Consider the following 11,115-nt stretch of genomic DNA (forward strand, 5'->3'; position numbering starts at 1 on the left):
ATATATATATATATATATATAATGGTCTCTTCATATATATTATTTAACAAATATAATATTTGATATTCATTCCTGAAAAACTGTCTCTCATAAATTTATATAATTTGTTTTCACTGACAACTGTTTCAATTTTCAGAGAGACCTCTGGATAGATGCTATTGTAGAATGTAATATATCACATTTGAGAACTCTGTACTTAATTTTACCACTGTCCTGCAAAACTGTTGATGACATTTTTATGGGTATACAAGAGCAGTGTTACGCAGAAAATGGTATCTGCATTGTCGGTTGGTTTAACCGTAATTTACTGCGGGATTTATTCAAGAAATTCAGGACAAAGCCCATACCAGAACATTACATGAAGTAAGTAAACAGTTGTAATAGTTCTTGCTCTTTGTTGTTGTTGCTGTTGCTGTTGTTACTGTTTTTGTTGCTCTTGTTGTTACTGGTGTCGAGAAACTCCAGCCCTGAGACTTTAACACACAGATGATGCAGAATAATCTAGACACTCTTCCTCCTCCCGTCTCTCACTTTGTTCTCCTACTCCCCTTTCCCTTCCTTCTCCTCCTCTCTCTCTCTCTTTATATTTCTCCTTTCGAGTTATTATCTCCTCAACGTAAGTTTAACACACGGAAAAAGACGTCAGACACGCAGAATAATATTATATATATATATATATATATTATAATAAAGGGTAAAAATCATTAATCATTTTACCAGGGGGTCAGCGCGGAAATAAAAACTTTCTAAGTAAATTTTACAAATATTTTAATAATTATATACATAATTATAATAAGGGGTTGGTTATAAGCCTCTCGTCGCGCTAGAGAAATAGACGCTAAAAGACGCTATTACCACCTTAAAAACTCCGAAAAATAAAACACGGGCTGTAGTCGGGCAACAGAAAGATAATGAATTAAAATTTTGGTTAACCGTGTACAATATCCTGTTTCAAGCTTAAAGTAAAAATAACATTTACTTGCTGCTCTCAAGTATAAATTGACAAGTATCTACAAATACGTATACGTGGAGAGTCTTATAGCCAAACCCTTGCTATAATTATGTATATAATTATTAAAATATTTGTAAAATTTACCTACAAGGTTTTATTTCCGCGCTGATCCCCTGGTAAAATCATTAATGATTTTTACCCTTCATTATAATTAATATTTGACAAATTTACTCCTTGATCAAAACTGCATTCACTGCAGAGTATGTTTTGATATACTACACATGTTTGTAAAAGTGAGATGGGAATTCTGTTTCTACGAGTATGTACATATATTGCTGTGCGAAGTCGCTGCACATATTTTATATTATGTGGTGGAAGGGCAATTAACTGAAAGGGAGGAAGTAAGATGCCGCAAGTGGACGAGATGACGTCACGTCGGCGAGCGACAGGGCACCTCTCTCCTTTTTTAACGGTGTCTGCAGAAGAGGCAGTGATCCAATCTAGCGCGAGAAAGGTAGAGTCAACATGTGATGACATCCGAATGATTCGGCCGCGGTTCATGATTGCAGAAGCTTGAGGTAAGAGCAACTATATTTTCGTGACTTTAAACGACTCGGCATTGTTTAAATCCACCCAGTTTGTCTAAACGAAGGTGTACAACAGACACCGACGAGAACAAAAAGAAATGAAAAGCCATCACTTTGGAAATGATGTATGAAATTGTAAGCATGCACGATGGCGGTGCAACTGTGAAAACTTTCATCTAACTCGTCAACTGTCTGCCCAATTCTCAAAGAAAAGCAAAAGTATTTATCGCAATTGAGAAATGCGAAGCCTTTGCTACCAACCTGGGCTCGTAAAAGAGATACTGGAAGTATTATTCTGGAAATGGATAAACTTTTAAATGTATGGTTGACAAAACACAACGCATGTCTATGAATGTTAATGAAGCGTCGATTTGTAGCAAGGCATTGTACAGCAAAAGAAATGAAAAATAGAGTGATCGTATCCCCTAAAAATTCAGACTGCTTAACAGTAATTGAAGAAATTCCAAGTAGATTGCCCACTGAAGCTAAAACATATCTAAGCATCGACTCAGTAAGATCTTATAATGTATAGGAAGCCCAGAATTATCCCATGGAGTATATAAACTCTTTTACACCTTCTGTAATGCCTCACCCTCACCTTAACTTAAAAGTTGGAGCAATTATTATGCTTCTTAGAAACCTCTCTATAACAAGGTTTATGCAACTGAACTCGCTTGGAAGTACTTCATCTCCACGAGCATAGCATCGAAGCGTCAATTATAAGTGGATCTTATTCTCACATGAAAGTACTGATTCCAAGAATCAAAACTACTCCAAGCGATGCAGACATTCCATTCGTTCTGCATCGGACCCAGTTTCCGGTTCGTCTGTCCTATTCTATGACAATCAATAAAGCACGGGAGCAAACATTCGATAGAGCTCGCATACTTTTGCTTTACGTAGTTTTTTCAAGAGCAAGGGCGATGAACAGTGTGAGAGTTAAAGTGACACCTCAAAGCGAATTTACTCATGATAGCTGAAGGGGAATCACCTACACTAGAAACATTGTATATAGGGATGTGCTGTAACGGGTGTATTTAACATATACTTTCACACAATAAACTAACATTATTCGCACTCCATCACTTACGACGTCGAGGGTTCCAGCTGATCCAATCAACGGAACAGCCTGCTCGTGAAATTAACGTGCAAGTGGCTGAGCACTCCACAGACACGTGAACCCTTAACGTAGTTCACGGGGATATTCAGCGTGACAAGGCTGACCCTTTGAATTACAGGCACAACAGAAACAGGAAGTAAGAGAAAGTTGTGGTGAAAGAGTACAGCAGGGTTCACCTGCCATCCCCTGCCGGAGCCTCGTGGAGCCTTAGGTGTTTTCGCTCAATAAACACTCACAACGCCCGGTCTGGGAATCGAAACAGCGATCCTATGACCGCGAGTCCGCTGCCCTAACCACTGGGTCATTGCGCCTCCACTATATTATTAACAAATATAACATAAAAGATAATAGAATTTTTCATTAACCAAAATAGTGCTAATTAAACAATGTTGATTAAATGATAACTATTCATTGGACGATATTTAAATTATCAGTGAATATTTTCACGGGCCCAGCTAATTCTTTTTACTTTACATAAAATATTCTTAACATTCTATTGTTGCATCATTGCCATTTACTTATGAGTATTATAAATTTTATAGGTAAAATATTTTTCTGGGAACTAATTACGATTTATAGCATTACTATTATGGGAAATCATTGCTTGCTTTACAAGTTTTCGCTTTACGAACGGTCTCCGGGAAAGAATTAAATTGTATATCGAGGCATTACTGTATTCATTATTCATGACCTTGAGAGGTGATGCTCGTAGCTAGCTAGGTTAATACCAAGCTCGGGTTAGCTTGGCCAATACCGAGTTCGGGATATGACAGACAAAAACGAAGGTATTTATTTAGCGTGCAATTTACCGCATTATCCGTAGTCTACGCTGTGAAGTAACTCGATCTGGGTTAAGATTAGCGTTAGGGTTTAGGGTTAGAGCTTGAGTCTACAGGTTAGAGTTAGCGGTTAGGGTTTAGGGTTAGGGTTTAAGTTTAGAGTTAGGATTAGGTTCTAATGTGAGGGTTAGACTGCATGCTAAAGTATAAATGGCCTGATAGGCCGCACGTTAAAGTAACAACAAAAATCATCGTGTGTTTATTTGTATAAGAAACTTACAATTTACTTTTTATTGAAGGACATGGAATAATATTGGCCGTATAGTTTCGAAATGTAAAATAGGAGACCCTGTGAAATTTATGAACTGGATCGAAGCTGAAGCTAAATTGGTGGAATAACATATATGGAGATATGAATCAATTCTCTGGAATAAAATGAAGTCCAAAATTGGTTGTCTCTCAACTTTGATTTGATTATTAAGACGTGCTACCATCATCGATAATGTTAAAAACGATTCCGAGTTCAAATGTCACCGAGGTAAATATTGTCTTTCATCCTTTCGGGCGTCGATAAATTAAGTATCATTTGAGCACTGGGGTCGATGTAATCAGTTTTCCCTCTTCTAAATTCCGGCCGGCCTTGCAATAAGTTTCGAAAGAGCTACTACTACTACTACTACTACTACTACTACTACTACTACTACTACTACTACTAATAATAATAATAATAATAATAATAATAATTTCTTTATTGGCCACAAGGGTCGAACATAAAACAAATAGGGACAATACAATTTACTTTTTATTGAAGGTCATGGAATAATATTGGCCATATAGTTTTGAAATGTAAAATAGGAGACCCTGTGAAATTTATGAACTGGATCGAAGCTGAAGCGAATTTGGTTACCCTGCTCGTCACCTCCCCATGTTCATGTCCACCTGGAGATCCGGACCAAACCAGACTCCGAACAATTTAACCGTTCCTTTCGTCCAGTACCCTACAACGCTGTTGGTCGGCCTCTTCGGGTGCCGACCTCAAGCCCACCGACTTGTCCTGATCAATTTTTGCTTCTGTCATCGCTTCGTACTCTGAGGGTAGTGCCGATCACTTCGATTTCCGAGCTGTCCGACAGCATTACGGTGACATCGTCTGCATAAGCCGACACGAACCTTCCGCATCCTAGATCACGCTGGATGCCCCTAGAAATATCGAACTTCCTCAATAATGGCTGGAGGCCAGCACGGACAGACGGAGAGGGAGTGGACATCCTTGACAGGCCGAGCGAGCGATGCTAAGCGATTCCGAAAGATGGCCGTTTACTTTGACCATCGATCAGATGTCGCTATACATTGCAGCGATCCAGCCTCTGAAAATGGGACCGCAGCCGGCCGCTGCGAGGACAGCCTCCGAGTATTGAGGGTCGATCCAGTCAAAAGCTGTTGATTGATCCAATTTGATCAGAGCCCCACCCATGCCAGGTTACTTCCCTACCCTCTGTATGATGTAGCGCGTGAGATGGAAGTTGTGGATAGATTTGTGTTCGGAATAGCGCATATTTGCGCGTTACCTACCAGCTTACCGACGACAAGCGCTAACCTCTTGGCATACACCTTAGCCAAAATCTTATAATCTGCATTTAGCAGAGTTATAGGCCTAAAATTATCTAACTGATCGCCTTTGTTCGGGTCCTTTCTCATCAGCACCACCACGCCACCAAATTTGAACTGTGGACAACCTTATATTACTTCTGTCTACTGGCCTACAAAATATCCTATCTAAGTATGATCTGGAAGACCCGCTGTTTTTCGTTCATGTCCACATTGGCGCATTCAGGAAATCCAGTCGCTAACTGGGACTTATTTAATCAACCCTGAAAGGATGAAAGGCAAAGTCGATCTCGGTGGAATTTGAACTCAGAACGTAGCGGCAGACGAAATACCGCTAAGCATTTCGCCCGGCGTGCTAATGTTTCTGCCAGCTCGCCGCCTTAATACGTTTATATACATTTTTGACCACCTTGCTTGCATGCAAAGAATGTTTCCCTTTTTTTTTTATAATCATTGACCTATTCATTTTTGACCTCCTACCAACTTGCCCAAATCAGTCAAGCTGCCAAAGGTCTTAATCCGATTTTTTATACAATTTCTGAAAAAAGAAAATCTTGTAATCTTTATTTATTGTAATAAACGTAAATTGGATTAATAGATTTATTTATTTATTTATTATTGTCTGCTTTTCTGTAAGAGGGCCACGTCTTCTAAACTTCATTTTAGAACGTCTTCCCCTTGGCATATAGATGCAATTTCTGTTCACATTTAAAACTGATAGTTTTTTTCCTTCATTTCTTTTTACACAAGAGATTTCTGGGTGTAATAGATAATAAAATGAATAAATACTACTCCCTCCGGGGCAGAAACAACGACCGGAACCTTGCCAAAATGTTTCTGATGTTCTTATTGTCAGTTTATAACAAAACTTAATAACGTAAAGAGGGCGTAAAACACACAGTTTAAAGCATAACTAAAGCGTGTTCGAAAGAACGTCTTACGTATTCAGCAGCAAATAATAATAATATTAATAATAATAATAATAGTAGTAGTAGTAATGACATGAACAGAGGTGCCTTTAGCACTTTTCTTGATAATGACAGACTTTTCTTCATCGCTAAGGCCTTTTCCACGTCCCGTTGTTCTTAGAGAGAAGAAGCGCTATTAGCGTGGTTTACCCAGAAACTGAAGAATCTGAAATTAAAATAGAAATGATGATACACAGAATAATGAAAACATAACAATAGTATTGTCATAGTGTGTAAACCAGCTGGGAAAAGTTTTATCACAATCGATTCGTAGAAAACTGAGAAATCCTAAACTTCACTCCTTAGATATCAGCGTGGTTCTGGGGGTATATATACATATCCTGAGACCCCCTTCGGTCATGAATGACCATGGGATTGCACCTAGAAAGTTACCCTTCCAGGCACAAGTTCGAGCAAGGTTGTTTATAGAAAACCAGCAGTCGCCCATGCATACTGGCCTCCCCTCTCCACGCCACCAGTATTACCCAAGGGAAAGGCAAAGGGGCCGATACAGCTTGGCACCTGTGACAGCGTGGCAACTGTGGCACTAGTGACTCATTTCTACAGCTGAGTGAACTGGAGCAACGTGAAATAAAGTGTCTTGCTCAAGAACACAACACGCAGCCCGGTCCGGGATTCGAACTCACAACCTCACGATCGTAAGCTCGACGCTCTAACCACATACATATAAATATACATATACATACATACATAGATACATACATATATATATATATATAGACCCATAAGGACGGTTTTCCAGTTTCGAAGGCGTATATATCCGTCCACCTGGACGGGACGACAGACCGTCGTAGGATTACTATTTTTTGCCAGCTGAGTGAACTGAAGCAACGTGAAAGGAAGTGTTTTATTCAAGAACACAACGTGTCTCCCGGTCCAGGAATCGAAACCAGAATCTTACGATCACGAGTCGAACAACCTAACGACTATGTCACGCGCCTTCACATGTATGTATGTATTTATGTACACACATACGCGCGCGCGCACACACACACACACACACACACACACACACAATTTCTAAAGAGATCTATAAGTCATCATAATGTCATAAAACAAAGGCTTTATGTCAAAGAATGATATATTTCATGCTGTTTCTTTTAAATTAGTAATCAGAAATATTGTTATTACTTGAGAGTATTTATGTATATACTCATATTTATTGTGATAATCTTTTAGTAACCATGCATCCATCTACCATGCCGCGTCTAACACAGTTGTTGCTTAATCTCTGATGCTATTGGGTTGGCTACAACCTTGTGAGGGCAATTTAGCAGAGGGAGACTTCGATGAAACCCTATTACTATACACTAACACGTACACACACGCACATACTCACACACACACATGCACACTCGTACGCACACGCTCACACACTTACTCACACATACACGTACAAACATTGGTCTACAGACACACACACATGCACACACGTGCACGCACACACATACGTACACGCTCACATGCTCACACACCCACGCACACATACATAACTCTACACACACACACACACACACACGCATATAAATACGTAGTCTGATCAATAAGTATCTGGAGGGTTGCCATAGTAACGAAGCTAAAGAACGCAGAGTGAAACCGCTGGGCACAGATTGATTTTGAACTCGCCTTTGCGTGCGTACTAAGGTTCAACGTTCCAGCTCACTTCTTCTGTTTACAGCAGTACTTGGAAGGAAGGTGTGTAGCATGTGATCATCGCATTGACTATGGCAGTGAAGGCTGAGAAGAGAATCTGCATTAAAGTTTGCCAGAACTTTGGCAATACCTGCTCAGAGGCCTGAGCAAAGTTTTCAAACAGTTTTCATCGTTCTCAGCACAATCAAGGAAATGTTATGCTACTGAAACCCGAACGTCTTTGTGGTCAACTGAAAGTAGTTTTGGCACAAATTTGGCATAAACGCGTCTCATACACAAATCTCCAGTGATAATGGACTGAACTGAACCGAAACTAATCTGCACATCCTCTGATAACTCACGGACGGTGATTCGACGATTACCCCTCACCTGGACGCACATCTGAAATGTTTTTCTCAGTTCTGCTAGTTGCGGGTCTCCCAGAACGTTCGTCAATATCGACATTTTTCGGCCATCTTGGAAGCGTCCGAACCTTGGAAACTTGTGTGCGGCTCATACACTCCTCTCCATACACTTTCTGCGACTTTGCGTAGGCCTCTGAGCACGTATCACCAAGACAAATTTCTCTGTCATGGTCAATGCGACGATCACACGCTACACACCTTCCTAGATTTCAATGACATAAGCAAATAAAAGATGTTACTATACGCACATTACTTTTGAATAATATATAGAGTAGAAAACTTGCTTGTTATACTGCGATAGGGAAACTTTGATAGAATTTATTTGTTTCTATTTGATATTAAAACGGCAATACAGACACAGTCAAAATATTTGCAACATAAAATTCTACCAACTGTGACTCTCGGCAGAGTGAAGCGTCACCTTTCAGTTAGCAAACTAACATCACAATGCTGCAGTATGCATTTATATAGTTTGTATATTTATATTGTTTGTATATTTATATAGTTTGTATATTACAGTCATTTGATAAATTCCAATGTATAGATACCAATAAATAAATAATAAATAACATTGTAGACGATATAACAGAAGTAATGGAACCCAGAACATAATGAGCCCAAATTTTGGCACAATGTCAGGAATTTCGGGCGAAGGGTAAGCCCATAACATCACTTCCAGTGCCCAACTGTTACTTATTTTATGAACCTCGAAAGTAGGAAAGGCGAAGCTGACCTCCGCGGAATTTGAACTCAGAACGTGAAGACAAACGAAATGCTGATAATCATTCCGTCGGCGAACTAATGATCCTGCCAACTCACCACCTTTATAACCACGTTATTTGATTATCTGTAATTCAGAACAGACAATAAAGATAATAAAAGGAACAAATACGGTATGATCGATTAATTACTCCTGGGGATCTAGTTGGTTTGGCTCTCAGCATTTCAAAAATTAAAGTTTATCGAAAATTTTAAAATTTGGCACAACATATTTTCCCAAGCGGAATTGCTGGAATTATTTCATTTTTTCCAGAAAAATGCTTTTAAAAAGTTATAGTGGTTTAAAGTTTGATCATTTTCACAAAGTGAAGAAACAGGATTTGGAAGCTGTCATTTTGTGCGTAACTGCATATTTTGTCGTCAGCATCCTGAAAATAGCACGTGTTGTCTATACTTGTAAACAACACGTGTTTTGTAGTTTGAAGCATTCAATATGCATTTAATGCAATAACACGAACTTTAAAGCTTTATCCTCAAATAAATGTTATTTAGCTGTTATTTTTAGCACTCCTCACAACCATCTCAATAACAAAAAGAAACAATTAAACCAGTAGTTTTAAGCATTCAATATTCATTTAATGCAAATGAAATGAACAACATGTTAGATGCGATAAACACATTACAATTTTCTCCACAATTATTTCAATGCAGTTTTAACAGAAAGATTTGGAAGAATTAGATGAAAGTTCTCCGGTAATTTTCTTTAATGTAAAAAAATGTTTGTTAATTTAAAAGGTTTATTCAAAACGAGTAAACAAGTACTTCTAAGTATGCAATATATATTTAGTGCAAATGCGATGAACAACACGTCACAAAGTAAATATTTTAAAACAAAACAAACATTTTATTGACCAGTACATAAATTCACATGCCCAATTGTCAACAGACAAGTAAAACAAGTAGTTTCAATATATTTGTCAACACATGCTTTCTCGCAGACAAAATAACTCTCATGTTCAGCATGCTACTATGGAAACAGGCATGACTGTGTCTACGGTTTACGATTGGCTAAAATTACCAAACTTTTCAAGCTTTAATTGCTAATAACTCTTTATTTATTGATTTACAGCGAGAATGCTTTTCACGTCGTTCATTAGCCAATAAAAGTATATCGTTACACTGAATATGAAATCAATTAGAACAGAATTGATGCTGGCAGCTAAGCCAACTAGATTCACTCTTGGACTCATAATTCAGAAGTCTGCACATCAAAGCAACTCTCTGTGAAGAAATGCTGTTTTTGATATTTATGCATTGCAACTGAGTTGACTACAAATACCCCAAACATATACGTGTATATATAGCTTCAGGGATCGGTACAAATTATAATGTGCAATAGAACTTTTGTACTATTTCTATAGGTCACCAACTGATCGGAGCACATCTAAATCCGAACGAGTGAAAAATACAAGAACAGGACTTACATCATACATAGGATTATTAGATAATTTTACTATTTTTAGATATGTATGAGATTACGTATCTTTACTTTTCGAAAATGTGGGCTCTTTTGAGAAATCTGTTGTTACATTATAACATTATATATACATAATTAAGGGATCAGCAAACATTTGCTTCACCACATACCGAAGTTCAGAAATAGCAGCTAAAAAAGCTGAGACTCCAACAGATAGCATTACTTGTAACTCACAAAGGCAAAAACAAGAAGAAAAAACAATGAAAAGTAACCATTTAAAGTTAATCATAGACGCGTTTCTGGATTATGAGCGATAATACACAATTTCCTTCATCGGTATGATATTCCAGTAGTACATTCGACTATGCTAGCAAACTGTGCATGCATGAACACAACCTGAAAGCATAACCGAACCTACCTCGGCCAGCCAGTCCACTATTTCCTTAATTGTTGATTTATTAATAAGTTAATAAATTGATAAACCTTTACCCATTTAATTTGTAATAATTATTCACTCCCTGATAGTAAACGCAAATTTTCTGCGGTATTGCTTGTGACGCACATGGTAATTTCTTGAGGAGGAAATAGTGGACTGGCTGGCCGAGGTAGGTTCGGTTATGCTTTCAGGTGTGTCGAGGCATGATGTTCACTCGTTCATGCATGCACAGTTTGCTAGCATAGTCGAATGTACTACTGGAATATCATACCGATGACGGAAATTGAATATTATCACTCATAATCCAGAAACGCGTCTATGATTAACTTTAAATGGTTAGTTTTCATTGTTTTTTCTTCTTGTTTTTGCCTTTGTGAGTTACAAGTAATG

The 11,115-nt window shown here is 38.2% G+C and overlaps 1 protein-coding gene and 1 long non-coding RNA gene across 6 annotated transcripts in view; one reads left to right on the top strand and one right to left on the bottom strand.

Moving 5' to 3' along the window:
• LOC128250786 (uncharacterized) overlaps positions 1–11,115 on the top strand; it is a 27,658-nt gene that overhangs the window by 4,909 nt on the left and 11,634 nt on the right. For 3 of the 5 annotated variants that reach the window (XR_008266768.1, XM_052976716.1, XM_052976715.1), the window contains 2 exons: positions 137–363; positions 3,738–5,645. Coding sequence is in view for 2 of the 5 variants with exons in the window: in XM_052976716.1 (XP_052832676.1) it covers positions 137–363; positions 3,738–3,837 (327 nt within the window). In the remaining 3 variants the exon portion in view is untranslated. Of the gene's footprint in view, positions 1–136; positions 364–3,737; positions 5,646–11,115 lie in introns of those variants that run through there. The other 2 variants (XR_008266767.1, XR_008266766.1) reach the window with 2 other exon arrangements.
• The window catches only part of LOC128250787 (uncharacterized), a 10,149-nt gene continuing 4,666 nt past the window's right edge, over positions 5,633–11,115 (bottom strand). Inside the window, exons 2-3 of the long non-coding RNA XR_008266769.1 lie at positions 8,058–8,294; positions 5,633–6,180 (exon numbers count right to left, since the gene is read on the bottom strand). This is a non-coding gene — a long non-coding RNA (uncharacterized LOC128250787). The remainder of the gene's footprint in view (positions 6,181–8,057; positions 8,295–11,115) is intronic.

The sequence above is a fragment of the Octopus bimaculoides genome, chromosome 25 (genome assembly GCF_001194135.2).
Source record: "Octopus bimaculoides isolate UCB-OBI-ISO-001 chromosome 25, ASM119413v2, whole genome shotgun sequence".
Lineage (NCBI taxonomy): Eukaryota > Metazoa > Mollusca > Cephalopoda > Octopoda > Octopodidae > Octopus > Octopus bimaculoides.